The 17,288-nt window shown below is 31.5% G+C and overlaps 2 protein-coding genes across 7 annotated transcripts; both read left to right on the plus strand.

The window, feature by feature from the left end:
• Positions 1 to 493: 493 nt before the first annotated feature.
• Positions 494 to 4,017, plus strand: CDC50 (cell cycle control protein 50A). Of its 2 annotated transcripts, XM_018538478.1 has the most exons (5): positions 494 to 644; positions 1,337 to 2,161; positions 2,327 to 2,492; positions 2,856 to 2,912; positions 3,843 to 3,920. In XM_018538478.1, the coding sequence occupies exons 1-4, from the start codon at positions 593 to 595 to the stop codon at positions 2,866 to 2,868; spliced, it is 1,056 nt and encodes a 351-aa protein (XP_018393980.1). In that variant the 5' UTR covers positions 494 to 592; the 3' UTR covers positions 2,869 to 2,912; positions 3,843 to 3,920. The 2 variants fall into 2 exon arrangements, with proteins under 2 accessions (XP_018393980.1, XP_018393979.1); XM_018538477.1 differs by lacking the exon at positions 2,856 to 2,912 and having other exon boundaries at positions 3,843 to 4,017.
• Positions 4,018 to 6,099: 2,082 nt separating this feature from the next.
• On the plus strand, positions 6,100 to 15,419 carry lqf (epsin homolog lqf). Of its 5 annotated transcripts, XM_018538599.1 has the most exons (16): positions 6,100 to 6,209; positions 7,928 to 7,978; positions 8,775 to 8,891; positions 10,916 to 11,008; positions 11,183 to 11,441; positions 11,653 to 11,852; positions 12,071 to 12,122; positions 12,328 to 12,490; positions 12,595 to 12,724; positions 12,963 to 13,050; positions 13,190 to 13,198; positions 13,392 to 13,519; positions 13,605 to 13,899; positions 13,987 to 14,169; positions 14,368 to 14,388; positions 15,055 to 15,109. In XM_018538599.1, exons 3-15 carry the CDS (start codon positions 8,877 to 8,879, stop codon positions 14,382 to 14,384), a joined length of 1,632 nt encoding a protein of 543 aa, XP_018394101.1. In that variant the 5' UTR covers positions 6,100 to 6,209; positions 7,928 to 7,978; positions 8,775 to 8,876; the 3' UTR covers positions 14,385 to 14,388; positions 15,055 to 15,109. The 5 variants fall into 5 exon arrangements, with proteins under 5 accessions (XP_018394101.1, XP_018394097.1, XP_018394099.1 ...); XM_018538595.1 differs by lacking the exon at positions 14,368 to 14,388 and having other exon boundaries at positions 15,055 to 15,419; XM_018538596.1 differs by lacking the exons at positions 6,100 to 6,209; positions 14,368 to 14,388 and adding an exon at positions 6,599 to 7,029 and having other exon boundaries at positions 15,055 to 15,419.
• Positions 15,420 to 17,288: the final 1,869 nt, after the last annotated feature.

Raw genomic sequence — 17,288 nt, forward strand, 5'->3', positions numbered from 1 at the left:
ATTACAGCATAAGTTAACAGATTACGGCCAGTATAATCCAACCTTTATTGTAGAAGGCCCATTAGGGTTTTGACTATGGTAGTTACGTTTTAGAACCCAAGCCCATCGATCAATTTTTTAACGCATGCGTTAAATATGCCTGGCTATTGGACGCTACAAATATTTCGAAGTATCTTGAGATTGGTCAATTAATGAAGTTCTTTCTTCGAATTGATCAATCAAGCCGCACTTCAGACTTTAAAGCCAGCGGCACACGGTGCTTGTTTTCCTGCTGGATTGCTAGCTAGATCAGATTCTTGCCATCGAATTGGCCGCGATATTGGCACTTTCAGCACCGCAGCCAATCCGATCGCAAGAATCTGATCTAGCTAGCAATCCAGCAGGAAAACAAGCACCGTGTGCCGCAAGCTTAAGATTCTACATGTAGACCAGTCTTTATATTTTCGTTCAATGAAAACGGTCGTGAATAAATGGATGCACAATTTCGCAGCAAATGACGGATGACGTGTTTTCAGTTTTCTGTCATTTTGATACGTATTAGGTTATTGAAAATACCGAGATTTAAGTGTTCGTCGTATTGCTAAACTAGATCATGACGTCCATCAGCGAAGTTGATGCGGTGCCTAAATCGAAAAAACCATCGGGTGAGCATTTCAATTACCATTAAAGAGTTAAAAAATGAAAAGTAAATAATCTTGAAATTGAACGATCGACTAGTTTTTTTTACTGATAAGTCTTCAACGACAATTTGCTCAACTATTGATTGACAATACCGAATTAATTTTGTACAAAATTATTGAAATTATTGTACAATTATATATATTTTCCCGAATTATTTAAATAACATGTTGCAAACCATTTTTAATTTAAATTAATTATTTTTGCTAAAATTAAGTAAAACTCGACTGATTTTTTGTACATGTTTGAAACCGAGAATTAGAATCAATTGCACAAAGATCAGATATCAATCGTTATGAACTAATATTTATGAAAATAGGTAGTCCTGTGCATATTATTTTATTTACAAAATACATTAGTTTTTGTTGAGACAAAATAGATGAGACAACAAACATATGTCAAACAAATTTAAATATAAAACAATATGAAACAATATGTTATAGATAACGTAAGAATGTATCTATGTAAGATCATGTTAAACATCTTTGTTCCAAACAATCTCGTTACCCTTTTAGAGAAATTACTGTAATATATAATGTCAAAGAAAACGGTCAAAGGAAGAAACAAAAAATTGTTCAATATATAACAAATGTTATTGATATTATATATTTTTTGATATATTTGTAATAGAGATATTATTTAATTTGACTGTACGCAGATAGTGCATTTAAGCAACAGCGATTACCAGCCTGGCAACCAATACTCACAGCTGGTACAGTTTTACCAACGTTCTTTGTGATAGGAGTTGCATTTATACCAGTTGGCATAGGATTGCTTTATTTTTCTGATGAAGTCAAGGAACATATTATAGATTACACTAACTGCAACTCCACTAATATAACTAGAGATGATGGATTGCCTAAGAAGTGTGCAGATGTAATTACAGAATGTAATAATTGCACGTGCACATGCGAAATAAATTTTGAGCTAACTTCAGAATTTGTTGGCAAAGTTTACATGTATTATGGCCTGACAAACTTCTATCAAAATCATCGTAGATATGTAAAATCTCGAGATGACAATCAACTATTAGGACAGTTGCTTGAAAGTGTTTCAGGTGACTGTGAACCATTTGCCCGTGATAAAGATTTAGATATGCCCATTGCTCCATGTGGTGCCATTGCAAATTCACTTTTTAGCGATGAGTTGACGCTATATTCTGCAAAACATGGTGGACAGGTACCATTATTAAAAACTGGCATAGCTTGGCCATCCGATAAAAATATCAAGTTCAGAAATCCACGAGGCGATCTGAAAGAAGCATTTAAGAACTTTGCCAAGCCTAAGAACTGGACTAAACACATTTATGATTTGGATCCCACCAATGAAGAAAACAACGGCTTTCAAAACGAGGATTTAATTGTATGGATGAGAACTGCCGCATTACCCACTTTCAGAAAACTTTATCGTAGGATTGATCATTCTCAAGATGGCTTTAAGAACGGTCTAGTTCCAGGAAACTACACTCTCAAAGTTGTTTATTGTAAGTAATCTAAGCAAATTGAATCGTAAGAATAATCTAATAATTAAAATAATAAATATATAATGCTACTTGTGTAGTAATCATAAAATGAAGAATTGAAGATTGTATATATTTTATTTAAACATAATGAGAGAAATTAGGTAATGTTTTAAATATTCTTTTCAGCATTTTCGGTATCTTCCTTCAATGGAAAGAAAAAGATGATTTTAAGCACAACTTCACTTTTGGGAGGAAAGAATCCCTTCCTTGGCATTGCTTACATTGTTGTAGGGAGTTTGTGCTTACTGCTCGGTGTAGCATTACTTATTATACATATTAAATGTTCTAAGAGGTAACTAAATATATTCATATATTATATATCCCTTTCACTTGCCCATCTACAATCTATAAAAACAACATATAAGACATCTGATTTAATAACACCCTTTATGCAGTGAAGGAACATCTACACAAATTACTGAACATGGTCAAAAAAAACTAACAATAAGATATATGTTAATATTCTTCAATGTTCACAGTGTATTTAAATTTTCGTGCAATATTAAACATGCACAATTTAACATGTTTTAATTCAATATAATCACTTGTGATTTACATAGTAAACTATCTCTCAAGTTAGATCAACACAGAGACACATACTTCATTTTTTTCATAACATGAGTTGATAATATAATATTTGATATATGTTATACAGCAAACTAATGTAAAGACGACTACAAGAAATTATTCTTAGGGCACCCATGTATGTCTTGTAAGTGTTTGTGATATTGTGTTATGTCTAGCCTTAATAATTGACATGTAAAGGTTGTCTTGATAAAATATGATCAATCGAGCAATGTTTCTTGTTATAATTTCGTACAGAGTACTAAGAAATTTGTAAATATTTGTTTAATATTTTACTGTAAAAAAAATTAATTATTAGCTCGACTAGTCATATTTCGTGTATTGTATGCTTTGCCAGAATGTGTGTGCATTTTTTGCTATATTTTTCAGAAAAATTGGGTATTTGTTTTTAAAATACTACTAAAATGCGTTTTTTTTTCATATTAAATGGCAGATAGGAATAATTTTAATTGAAAAACAACACTATATTGTTTTATTATTTATATAAAGTGTAATATAATTATATAAATAATGAGCAATAATAGAACAAAGTAATTCCATGTATTATAATTGTTTAATAGTAATGATACATATGTGAAATTGAGAAGTTGCAATGAACTTGTCTTAGTAATTTTATTATGTACTTGTTTTGTGTTTTTTCGTCTAAAATACATTTAGTTGTACGCACATTTTTTAAATCGAATTCAGAAGTACATGCACTTGTTTGTGTTTTTGTGTATTAGCACAAAATTAAACAAGAAATACTTTCAATATCCTCAAAAAAACCGACAAAATTATTACAAAAATTCTTTGTCTGTAAAAAACGCGAACTAAATTCGATTCAAATTTAATATATATGCATATTATAAAATATAAAAAGCATGTCGCATGTCCTGAAAAAAAGCATTTGTTTAAACTCTAATGCGTATATTTCTAATTTACACGTATCATTACATTTCGAAGCATTTTGATTTCCCTTGTGCTTTTATATTATTGTTGGGTTTTATTTTATTAGCAAACCAAAATATTGTGTACAAATTTTCTTTCGCAGTCATCACATACAAATATCTTTTTTTAGCACCGCCGATATGATCAATGTGACTCCAACTACGGAATATCATCATTAGGGACAATTCGTTTACTTGAAATGAACGTGATTTCATCAGTATGTATAAGTTATTGATTATCGTAGGACAACTGAACTGTTGTATATTTATAATATTAAATTTTGTTTGTCATAAACGGATAAAACAACAAACCAATCAAAAATTTCTTATTTAAGAAATAGTTATCTTTTATAAGTTTTTAAACAAGTTTTAGTATTGTTATATATACATATATAACATACGTATAATAGAATTTTCAAAACTGAATCATATATTCTTATAAATTATATCTTATTTGGAATTCGGTAAATTTTAAGTAGAATAATTATTTGAAGCTTAATTGACAAATATCTATTGCTGTTAATATTTAAGTAATTTAGTTATAAATATTATTTATAGAATATTATATATCAGCAAAGTGAACGAAAGTATTATGCAAATGATTATACATTGCTGAAACCAAATGTTTATTAAAATGTTATTCCATTTATAGATAGTTAATTTTTTGTAATATATTCTTTTGGATTAATAGCGTTTTTTCTTGGCTACACCAGTGCAACACTCAGACAGTAAGTCTGTTCTTTATTGCTGAACTTTTGCACTAGTTCATCTTTCTTCCTTTTCTCTCCAGGAGAAGGGAAAAGAAAAAAAGGTAAACTGGTGCAATCACCCTACACTGGTGCAGCCAAGAGAAAACGCTATAAGAAATGTGCTATGATGCATTTGTTGATGCACTTATATTTATGTTCATGTGGAGCTAAACTTTTTATTTTAAGTCTTAAAATTGTAATACAAAGATGTAGAATTTAAATGTAAGTTAAGCACACATTTTCTCATAGAGAGAAAGAGAGATTTCATATGATACAACAGTCGCAAAGTTACCTGCTTTTTTGTGGAGTTTTATTCGCTTAACTCTGACGTGCCGATGCAAAAATAGTTTTAACGTGATTTGTTCGATATTATTGAGAAAAATAAATATCTTCCAAACGAGCAAAACCTTTTTCAAACTGTTGTATTTTATGAAGAAAACCATTACTAGTATTGTTACTTGAAAATTAATTAATATTTATTATATAAATTATATTTATAGGTTCTACAAACTTGTGTCTATTGCGAACTTGTAATTTCTAGATGTCTTTAAAATATGAGATATATGTATAACAAGTAGAATATTTTTTTGGAAATTAATTGCGTTAAAATAATAATTTGTATACATACATATAATATGTATATATGTTATATACGTTTTCATTAATGTTTCTTTTACAAAAGTTTATTTATTAAAATGGTTGATTGAAAATTGATCAGCCAATAATGTCTTATATGCAATGATTCAAAAGTATTTAAATTTCGATTTCTCCAAATAAAATAACAGCGTTTGAATATAAATTCTGAGCCATTATGTGATTTACATAAATATTCATTAATTTGGATCTCTGGAGAAATACTGTTGCCCTCAGAATATTTCTTCTGAGTGCAATTTTAAGTTATTATGTGCCTTAACTAGATTATAATATTGAATGACAATTGAAGGAATGTGTCGTAATTGCGATTACTTTGTAACAGCGTACATAGAATTGCTGAAATCAGATGGCAATGTAAACTACTTGTAAAATCAATCTAGTCTACTGTAAACATAATAAATAAAGAGAAGCGTTTTAAGGATCAAGAAATAATATTCTCTTCATTTATTTGTACAACAAAACATTTTTTTATTAACAAATCAGTAATAACGCTCGAATATTTACCCAACAAAATAATGTATCTTAATAACTAATTTTATATAGATAATAAATGAGCACAAGATTGAATTAAAGGTTATATTTAATATGTATATATTTAAAATATAGAAACTAAAAAGTGTTAATTTACAAAAACTTTCGACTTCTTTTGTGTCTAAGATGTAAGAAAACAGCAATTAGAAATTTACAGCTGAAGAGTTACAGCTGATCTTATATTTATGTGAATGTATTATATCTTTACTGTTTTATTAAAAAACAAGGATAGAGTAACGCAATAGCGTTGATTCCTTAAATAGTCTATGTAATTAATAGACATATCGGACAATTGTAAAAGCATCTGAATAAATTAAGGAGTCTGCCTTGCGAAACGTACGATTCAAAAGAGAAATCGCGAATGCGACGTTCGTGCGCGGGCGCGGCGAACGGAGCGGAAATATTTTCGAGCGCCATCTTGCCCCGCAATCGTACAATTCGTCAGTGCCTGTGAATGGACTTGTCATAAGTGTCTTACTTATTATTTCGCCTCCCTGTTCCCCGTCTCGCTCTCGGGAGCTCCGCGTTTCCAAATTCTCGAGTGATATCATCCGCGCGCACAAGGTAAGTGCAATGACCTTGCTGTCATCGTCGTCATCGTCACCGTCACCGTTATCATCGTTCTCGTCATCGTCATTCAGTTGAATCGGATGGACGCAACGGGGCTTCGCGGATATTTTGCGCGACGGTCGCGGACGATTGTCTACCCTTCGGGAAAACGGGAGCCTCGCCCGTCGCCTCCCCCAAGCTCGACCTCGGTCGTAACGTCGTAATGACAATACCTCATAAGATCGACGTGTCACACACTTATACGTCTACTCGCGCAACGAGGATCCCTCGGTGGGCGGGTACACGCGATAGCGCGCTCCGCCAGTCACGGCTGGAGCGGAACGGCGCGCGTCTGTCCGTTCCGCTTCCTTCGTCCGTCGTCGTCGTCGTCGTCGTCGTCGTCGTCTTCTTCTTCTTCGTCTTCCCCGTTGCGTCGTCTCATATTCTGACCGTCGACGGACGCGAGCGTGCACGCGTGAGCGAGCGAGGAGGCCGAGCTCGACCGCGGTGTCTCGACGTGGTACATTCACCCGGAGGAGCGCGCGACAAGGTGGAATTGACCTCTGGATTTAGCAGCAATTGTACAATAGCAACAATTTCCTGCCTGGCTTCTCCCCGTCGTCTCACCTCCGCGAGCGCCGCGTTCACCAGGGTCTTGACAACGGACTCGAGATAACGCAAACGCGCGCAAGAGTGTCTCAATTTTCGAACACGATGCCTTGAAATGATAATTCCCACGTGATCGTTTTGCGAGGTTTCTGAAGTACTTAAGTACACTTGATCGCCGCAGACTGTTTACCGCTCGTTATCGATGTAACTCGCAGGCTTGACACATGTGAGTTTATTACACGGGAAATTGAAACGTCAATTGCGTGGTGCAACAAGACAGAGAGGACAATGATCAATACTTTCACGGTCAATTATATGTATAATACTGTTAATATGTCAGAAAGAAGCCTTACACAAAGGATCTTAGCTCGTGTAGTTTCGCGTGATAGATAACGCCTCCAGCTCTTCGCACTTGGCTATGTTTATGCTCTTGACTTTTTGTAAACTGCAGTTGTGAGTGATGATATTTGCATAGTCATGCTCAACAGCAAAAAGAAGACATTAGTGCCGTGAGAGCAGGCAGGCTAATGTGATTATTAAAGATAGAATATTTAGATAATAATGTTGATATCGTCTGTTGAATAAATGTAATGAATGTATTGAAGATCTTAGAGCATTAACTCAGAAAGTTTCATTTACAATGTGCTTGTTACCTTCCTGTTTCTCACTTTTTATCACATTTTGTCATGTTTTTTTTTCTTATCATGTTGTTTCTTCATTTTCGTCGTCAAAGAAAAAAAGTTGACGAACTTCAAAAGATACAAGAAGCATGATTGTCAGTAAAACATGTTAAGTAAAACAAAAAAGGCAAAAAACGAAAGATAAGAAACAGGAAGCAAAAAGCATATTTTAGATTAGACCTAAAAAAAGGCAAAAAAACATATTTTAGATTAGACAGCATTGATAAACTCTTCTCTAGAATCCTCAAACTTAAAAATCTCAAGGCATTATTAAGTGCGATATTTAGATATAAAGACAATCCATATAATTTTTTTTGTATGTTAGTTAGGTAAATTGATAACATTGCTCCAATGAATAAAATCATATTGCTATGATAAGATAAGCAGAGAACACAACAGAACCATGCCGCGAATGATAAAGCTCTCTTCTTTTTCTTTTTTCAGAAGAGCAGAACGATTCATTAAAGAAAGGTGCACATCTTTACCTCCATCAGTGTAAGTGATTTCTTTCTGCAAGCTTTCTGCATGTGCTCTATCATCTGTAAAAAGGGTAGTTTTAACGATAGAGAAATTTGCCTATAGTTCGTACTTACGTTTCTAAGAACTCAAACTATGGTGTTTATTTTTCTCAATTTAGTGGTTTGCTTGTCGATAACTTGTGAGGATAGGTGCATATGAGTATCTGGTAATTTTCGTAATATCAAACGCGATATCACGGATCTTCAAGATCTTTTTGAAACAGCGATAGTGTAGTCTCTCAACGTAAACATCGAATTTAAATCAATATTTGACTGTATATGCGTGTGTAGATGTGAAATTGTTTTTTATACTCTCTCAATGAGAAATATGAACTGAGATTTTCATATATAGCGATACTTTTTACAAAACATATCAATCACGCTATTATACATAATTTGAAAAAAGTTCTGTAGGGATATGAGTTGTGCCTATTAAAAACAAAGTACAATACTTCTTTTTTTTATTTAATTGTTACTGCCATTGCTAAGAGTACAACTTTTGTCATATTAGGAATTTACAAACTTATTGGGCATAGGTATGTGCATCGCTATTATCTTTTTTTTTTTTTTCATGTGTACACAATCTTATAGAATTCGTTTATAATGTTGATATCTCAAAAAAAATTTCATGTAATATTCATTTGCATAATACCATTATTTAACGGATTAATGTGTCATTATCATCCATATGCAGAATGATGAATCATACATTTAAGGTGTGATAAACTTTGTATGTAAAATTGCTCGTACTTATTTATTGTATCATCTGATAGTCTAGGCTTTTGTTGTGATTTGGAGTATTCGGAAGTTTTCTATATTTCTGGGCAAAACCTAGAGCTTCATCAACAACACCAGCGATATTTCATTAGTCAAGAATGGCGATGCAGAAGGTAAATGCCAATAATGTTCACGACTGAATTAACAACTGTGCTCACTCATGATAACATGATATTTGATGTTAAAGCATATTATTAGAAGATTTCTATGTGTTTCACAATAAATCGTATCTATCAATCTTTGTAAAGATAATCTGATATTTTTTACAAAAAGTATTGTGTTATGTGTGTTATATATATAGGTATATATACATATATTTCAGATTATTTTTATTTTCCAATTTTTGTTATGATGCACCTTTATTAGTTTGCAATGTTTACTTAGCAGACAAACGTGATAATAATAGGTAGTAAAACTGATAATGACAAATGTACATTATGCAAGTCAGTATTGCATTAAATATTGTTGTATGAATATTTAGATTGAATACTTGATTTATATTAAAATTTAATACTACACTCCATATATCTATAAATAATACTTATCTCAAAGATAAGATAGGGAAAAAAAAAAGACGGACGATTAATCATAAATTTATATAGGCACATCTCAAAAAAAAAAAGAAATAAATTTCTATTTAATATATTAAAATATATACTTATAGGTATTCTTTATTCTTAGAACTTAATAACTTTTTATACTTATGTTTTATTCTTTAGTCTTAAAATTCATTGACTTTTCATATGTATAAGTACATAAGCATATTTTTACATATTTTTAATAATTAATAATAAGGATAAAGTAAAGAGCAAATCCGAGAGTGTCGTCGATAAATAGAATTAAGAAATTAATACATATGAAAAAAATTAGAAATATAATTAAAACATTCAAACTGCATACATAGCATGTTTCGACTCCTGGATTGAGCCTTCTTCAGATGTAAAAGATTCCATTGTATTGTAGTGATGGTAGAATTATAAATGTATTCGTGTGTTGCGATATCAGATGAGTGATATCTCTCTCTGAGAGAACAAATTCGCTGACACAGAAGATTGATAAATCAAAGAAGTTGGCAGAATCGATAATCCAGACAGCAATCATGATATGTTTCTCAAAATGTTCTATTTTTTTATGATGATGAAATGCACATTAGAATCAAATAGTAATCAGTCGTGGTGAGAGTTGATGAAGTGAAATATTAATCTAGTCGTATCGATGATGATCAAAAAACATGTTACGTATGCAATTTGAATGTTTTAATTATATTTCTAATTTTTTTCATATGTATTAATTTCTTAATTCTATTTATCGACGACTCTCGGATTTACTCTTTACTTTATCCCTATTATTGGTTTAACATATAGAGTTTTGTTTATTAGTATTTATTTTTAATCAGGTAAATTATGCTATAATACAAATCTTAAAATAAAATTATGGTAAATATAAATTGTATTTTATTTTCTTCGCTTAGTAGTATATATATAATTTTATTTACATGTATGCAATTGTTAATATTTTATTACGACATTTAAGAGAAGAATTTCTGATATAATAATTATAATAAAAACATATAGTGTATATATATATATATAATTGTTTTTATCAATTTTTATTTTAATATTGTATATAATAATAATCTTTTCCTGCAACTTATATTTTTTTCTATTATTTGCATGTACAAGTAATTTGATTAATGTGCATGCCTTGGTTTTAGTTCTGAAATTCTTGTTAATTAATTTACATTTTATTGAAATTTGATGCTGCATTACTAAATTTGTAATGTTTAAAGTAATGCATACTTATTGCATGGCTTTCATGTAAAAAAAAAAGTACTCATATTTATTATCAGATGCTACTTGCGTCATAATTGACCTGTTATTTTTATATTACAGTAATTATAGACTATGTACATTAAAGATTAAACGATCAAGGTTGAAGAATTTATAGGTCTTTGAAAGATTATGTATATATAAAAATCTTCATATAATACAATATAAATCCTATAAATAAAATTATTTATATCAACATATGATTGTTTTCTTTTATATTGGAATTAATACGATAATAAATATGGGTCTCCAAAATCAAGATACATAATACTACAATTGAGTAACATATAGCAATGATATTTTTTTAGATGAGAAGGCAAGGGCAAGACGTTATGCAGGTGAATCTAGCAGGTATTAGGCGAGATATTATGAATCTTGCCCACAATTACAGCAATGCTCAGGTGATTAGTTAAATCTTTTTGTACCGCTTGGTGTTATTTTTTGCCATTAATATATAAAAATAATAAAAAGTAGTAAATCTAAAATATTGTATTAGATGTAGAGAAAAATGAATAAAAAATTAAATATGTAAGAATTTTGAATATTAATATTAAATAATTGCTATCTTTTTATAGAAAGCTGTACGAAAAGCTACTAGCAATGACCCTTGGGGTCCAAGTAGTACACTTATGGCAGAAATTGCCGACTTGACATACAATGTTGTAGCATTTACGGAAATTATGCAAATGTTATGGAAAAGATTGAATGATCATGGGAAAAATTGGCGACATGTATACAAAGCCTTAGTTCTCTTAGAATATCTTATCAAAACAGGAAGTGAAAAAGTAGCGCAACAGTGCAAAGAGAATATTTTTGCCATCCAAACCTTAAAAGGTAACAAAAGTAAAATTTTATTAGAATGTTATTTTATATGTATAATATATAAGATCAAATATTCATCTATGAGATACATTATTGACTTTATTTAATATTAATGTACTATTGAAAAATTCGGACTCTATATATTAATAAAATTCAGAAGTGTATTGTAATTAAAAGAGATTTCCATAAATTTTTTAACACAGTCCTGTTATATTTTGCATAGATTTTCAATACATGGATGGGCATAAAGATCAAGGAATTAATGTACGGGAAAAAGCAAAACAATTAGTGGCCTTATTAAAAGATGACGAGAGATTGAGAAATGAGCGAGCTAGAGCATTGAAGGCAAAAGAGAGATTTGCACAATCGGTTAGTGGTTTTGGAAGTGACGGTCTGGATACTATGTCACCTGTTAGCAGTGATGTAAGTACTTAGCATGTTCTAAATCATTGATTAAAGACTGCGCTTGTGTTCGGTGCTCAAGCGCTGTAAGTTTCATTCTATCTTCCTTCTGCAAGTAATTAATGATAAAGATAGAATAACTTACTGCGTGTGAGCGTCAAAACCGAACGCAGCCTGTAACATTGCTCAGTTGACTTCCACTTGCTATTGCAAAAACTAAATTTATTATCATGCTTCAGTTTCAAGATTGGGAACCTTGTCATTTATCTGAATCATCGGCTAGACGTGCAAGTAAGTTACTCTTTACAATGTAAGCGTTAACATTTTAGTTTCTTTTGGTCAAGATCTTTTAAGTCAAGATTACTTCAACTAGAACGAGACAATTCTTACACGTTTGTAAATTCTCTTATCATATCTCGTTTATTTTTCACGTGTATATCAGATGCAAACATTAATTACTTTACATAAGAATTAACACAATAAATATATTTTCCAGCGGAATTGGAAGCCGCAAGACCGCAAACGGTAGGAGAAGAAGAATTACAACTACAACTGGCCTTGGCTATGTCTAGAGAAGAAGCAGAACAAGAAGAACAAAGAAGACGCAGCGATGACGTCAGATTGCAGTTAGCCCTCAGTCAAAGTCAACAGGATTTTAAGTAAGTAATCAACGGAATCCAATGTAATCTAGTAGTAACATGATATGGAAGAAAAAGCATCTGACCTTGCATTTACGCGACAATGCCATGTGTATGAATTTCAGAGCTCCGCAATCTGAAAAACAAAGTCATATGTTGGATTTACTCGATGTAAATTTAGGAGAAGCAAGCGGTTCTTCAGTACAAACTGATCCTTGGGGTATCCCGATAACAGCACCACCGCCTAGACCACAGGTACTTGCTAATTGACTTCACACTTCACACTTTGCATAATAACACGAAATTGTATCGTTTTTGCATGATGCACAGTCCTTGGATTTATCTGATTTTCATGTATATAAGGTATGTCTGATAAATATTAGAGAACATTAAATGTATCTTTAGAGGACTCTCTTCTGTACAGACGTGAAATAACGTTTTGCTGGAGTGATTAACAAAATGGTGGATGAATAATAGTATTCTCGTTTTACAGCCACAGAACGATCCGTGGAGTGTTCCAACAGCAAGTACCACGTCACCCGCGATAGACCCGTGGACGCCTGTTCCTCCACAAAGACCAAGTGAGTTTTATTACACATATATATGTATGTATATGCAGTAACGTACTTTTTACATGTGATTGCATATTTATTTAATCTCTACATTTATATATTCTTTTTGCATGTTCTTACGTCTTTGATGATTTCCGATAATTCTCAGGATCCTCAGGTATAATTAGTTAATTTTTCCACCATTTTCTTATCAATTATTAAAGCACTATATTTGGATCCTTATCGAGACTGTTTAGTTTTTGTTTTTATTGTAATATTTAATGACAGCAATGTTCTAAGATTTCCTAAGCTTTTATTGCAATATTTGATAATCATTTGTTAGAATTACTCAAATTACAATTTAATTATAGCTGCCACTATTGATCCATGGCGTGCACCTGCTCCATCTCCTGCTACAGTCGCATCTCCACCTCGTACCAACGACCCTTGGTCACCAGTTCCGTCTACTACCACTACCGAATCGGAGACGAATAAACAGGTAATAAACAGATTAATCCTGCAAAATTCATCGAATTATACAATATTTATAATAATATATTCGATCTAAAATTTTCTTGATACAGGGAGCTCAAGATGCCGTAACATCTTCATCACCATCTTTCAACAATTCAAACTTGACACATAACATCGGCTTCGCGATATCGTCGTCTCAAAATATAGGTTTCAATTTGCCACCAGTATCTTCAGCCGCTACTACCTTCAACACTAGCAATGGTTTCAACGGAACCGGGCCAGGTTTCAATAATTTTTCTACTCAAAACAACGGCGCTGCAACGAGTCCCCTCAGCGATTTAGATGAATTTGACGTAATTACTAACAGAGGAAAACTTGGAGCGAGTCCGCAGACGGTGAACAACGGTACTTAAGTTACACAAAATTTTTCTGTAAAATACAGTATAAATATCTGCTGAAATTATGTAATAAAGTTATACGATTTTAAAATAGGTGGTACGGCATCATCAGGAGGAGATCCTTTCGATTTGGGTGGCATGGCTGAAACTCTTCCTGCCAGTACCGGTGCTGTGAAAAAAACACCACAATCCTTTTTAGGAGAGAACTCTGCGCTTGTTAATTTAGATAATCTTGTCAGCGCTACGGCAATTAAGCCATCAGCTCCTGCGCCAGCGGGTAAGTTTTCATTTGTAGCTAAATAGTATAAACTATAAATCGAGAAAGAGAAGTCCAGTATTCGAAATATCTTTCATTGAGATATATTACTTGAATATATATATATACATATTCTATTATATGATAATCTATAAAGTGTAATTCAGGAAAATTATTCAAATATATTTTGCGCTATAACATTCTATGTCTACAAAATAGCGTTTCATTGGAAATAAGTTCGTGAGTATCAATAATATGATTAAAAATATGGCATGAATGCATGGTGACTATTATGTGCAGTGTAATTATGCTTATTACAATGATGTCTTTCATATGTTATGTCAAGAGTATTGTTATTTTTTTATTTAAGAGTACTGTGATTTGGATCTTTCTTCGAATATATATCTTGTAATATTTTGATAGAATACATAGATTTCCTTGTCTTTTCTAAATATGACATTATTTTTTAATATTCTTAGTTTTATTTCTTTTCTCTTGTAATATGCATTTGTTTATGTGGAATGAATCAACAAATATCAAATTATATATCAGGCAATTTAAAGAATTGAAAGTCCAAATCAATATCTTGAAAGAACAATCAATCTTATCAAATAAAAATAGAAAATAAGTAATGTATTTTATATCTAAAATTCCCTCTTTCTAGATCATAAAGTAACATATTTTTTATATTTTTCAATCTTATCAAATAAGAATAGAAAATAAGTAATGTATATTATATATAAAATTGCCTCTTTCTATTTCCAGATCATAAAGTAACATGTTTTTTATATTTTTATTCAAGATATTGATTTATCTTGGACATTCTATATTCAAAAACGTTTAAAGCTATCTTCGTCTAAACAACAACAAAAGTTATTTTATACTAACAAACGAACGATTTTACAGCAACCATGTCATATTCAGCAAATCCATTTGCAACTGTGACGCCACCACCCCGTCCTTCAATCAATCAGATTCGACAGGATCCATGGACAGCGAATACAACTACGGCTAATCCGTTCCTCTCGTAGCCTGATCGATCAATCGAAAACTTTGTAATTACTGCGTTCCTCGAAACGTGATTCGCAGTTTTACATGTACTATTACGGTATAGATTTCGGTTAACGGTCGAAAGAGATATGATTTTACTTATAGCAATTATGGGCAGGGACAGATGTGAATAAGACCAATAAGAAGACGGAGAAAACATCCCCATCAATGAAATTTTATTAATAGTTTGAAAAACACATTACTTTTCGACAAACTGTATATTGCACACTTATGCTCATTGTAAAGTCTCTTTTTTTTTATAATTTCCCTTTACATGTATTACTCGCTTCTTGAAGTTTATTGTGGAATAATCACCTAAATAATTAATTAGTAGAAGTGTGGCATATTTGTAATTAAGTGATGGTTGGATGGTTAAAGGTACAACATAATAATACAAATCATGTTTTAACTTTAAATGCTTAAGTAATCCCAAGATACGACTAGATTTTATATACACTTCTTTCTCTCTATATGATCTATTTTCTATGTATAAATCAATTCAGGGAAAGATTATTCAGCAATATCGCTTCACTGCTGGGGAAGAATGTGAAGTTACTGCTAGGAAAGAATGTAAAGCTGACAATTTGAGATCAGTTTATGCGTTTTTGTATACACGCGTTTTCTATAGTAAAAAAAAAAAGGGAAAAATGAGATCGTGAGACTGTAATCATGATTTGCAAAAGCATTATAAGGTCTGTTTTTTATAACTGGACTAGTTGTGTACATTTTTGGAACTCAAAGTGATAGGTATATGTTTGATATTTGGCTAAAGTGAGAAAAAAGTTCTAGTGCAGGAATAAAAAAAAACAGATCTATTATAACGAACAGAGTTTTGTTCGCCGTTATACGCTTAAGATGTGTCGATTATGGTCTGTAAAAAAAATTCGATGTTGTGGCTTGCTTTCTAATACAGAATCCGTAATACGGGCAGCTACTGTGTTGCAAAGTGTACACGAATTTCTTATATAGCTGTATAGCCAGTCATTCACGAATGACGTACTGCGACCTATGGCACACCAAGGCACTTCTAAATGAAAATGCAACTGTGAAAGTAGCATCCACTAAACGAATACTGAGGAAATAATCTGTATTGTTTTTGCTATTCGGATTTCTGGTTTTAATTAACTATGTGCATATTATGCAAATTTGGTATAGCTGAAGAATCAAACTCAAGAGTGATAAGAATTGTCTCTATCGCATTCGAAAATCATCGATATTTAATTCAAAATAACAGTGTTATTTTTAATCTATTTTTAATTTAACATTTGCGTTGACGTCCAAAGTTATGTAAGAGCTCGATCGCTCGTAGGATAAATTTATAACGAGTCTACAAGAGAGGTTTTTTGCCTACCTATGTTTTTTAAATTCGCATGACAAAAACATGAACCAAGATTTTTTTAAATATACAAGACAAATACAGGCGTATCTTTTTATTTATAAGGAATGTACATACATCAAAGCATATTGTTCCCCATTTGTCAAGCGTTCACAGTGTTATTTTATAGGAAATTTTTAGTGGACATTTGAAAACTGCTGTACTCGTCAATTTCGTATTTGTAAAAAAATTTTGCTGAGTTATTTTTTCATTCTTTTGTTAAATTTGTTATATATATATATTCTTACTTATTATCATTTATACCGCTCTGATATTACATATTGATATTATTTATTTCACAATAAATGTCCGTTTATAAACAATGTTGATAGATTATAAGAAAAATGTTTTCAAACAAATTGAAATCTTGTACAACTCAAAATTTTTTTTTAATAACGCATTTTTACAATTGTACACAGAGATCTTTATCAATGTACAATATTGACAAGGGGGAACTATTTGCTTATCTCTCATTCAAGTATATCAGAGGTAACACGATTCAAGCTGCTTTAAGTAAACATCATGTAATTCCAATGTATTATTTATCGTTAAATCTATAATTTCTGTTGGCTTTATATGCAATTTTAATATACTTGCTTATATGAGTGAAATTGTATATTTAATATGTATTTATCCAGATGTTCGCCAGGATATGAAGTTAAAATATATGATACGTATAATAACATGTAGAGATTTAATTATACAATCATTGTCC

Source organism: Cyphomyrmex costatus, unplaced genomic scaffold (assembly GCF_001594065.2).
Source record: "Cyphomyrmex costatus isolate MS0001 unplaced genomic scaffold, Ccosl1.0 scaffold193, whole genome shotgun sequence".
Taxonomy (NCBI): domain Eukaryota; kingdom Metazoa; phylum Arthropoda; class Insecta; order Hymenoptera; family Formicidae; genus Cyphomyrmex; species Cyphomyrmex costatus.

Excerpts from the sequence above, each read along its gene's own strand:
- CDC50 (XM_018538477.1), top strand. The coding sequence starts at position 593 with ATGACGTCCATCAGCGAAGTTGATGCGGTGCCTAAATCGAAAAAACCA. Across the intron at positions 645-1,336 it reads TAAATCGAAAAAACCATCGG|ATAGTGCATTTAAGCAACAG; the intron begins GTGAGCATTTCA and ends GACTGTACGCAG. Across the intron at positions 2,493-3,842 it reads CATATTAAATGTTCTAAGAG|CACCGCCGATATGATCAATG; the intron begins GTAACTAAATAT and ends ATCTTTTTTTAG.
- lqf (XM_018538595.1), top strand. Across the intron at positions 11,442-11,652 it reads TGCCATCCAAACCTTAAAAG|ATTTTCAATACATGGATGGG; the intron begins GTAACAAAAGTA and ends TATTTTGCATAG. Across the intron at positions 14,170-15,054 it reads ATCAGCTCCTGCGCCAGCGG|CAACCATGTCATATTCAGCA; the intron begins GTAAGTTTTCAT and ends ACGATTTTACAG.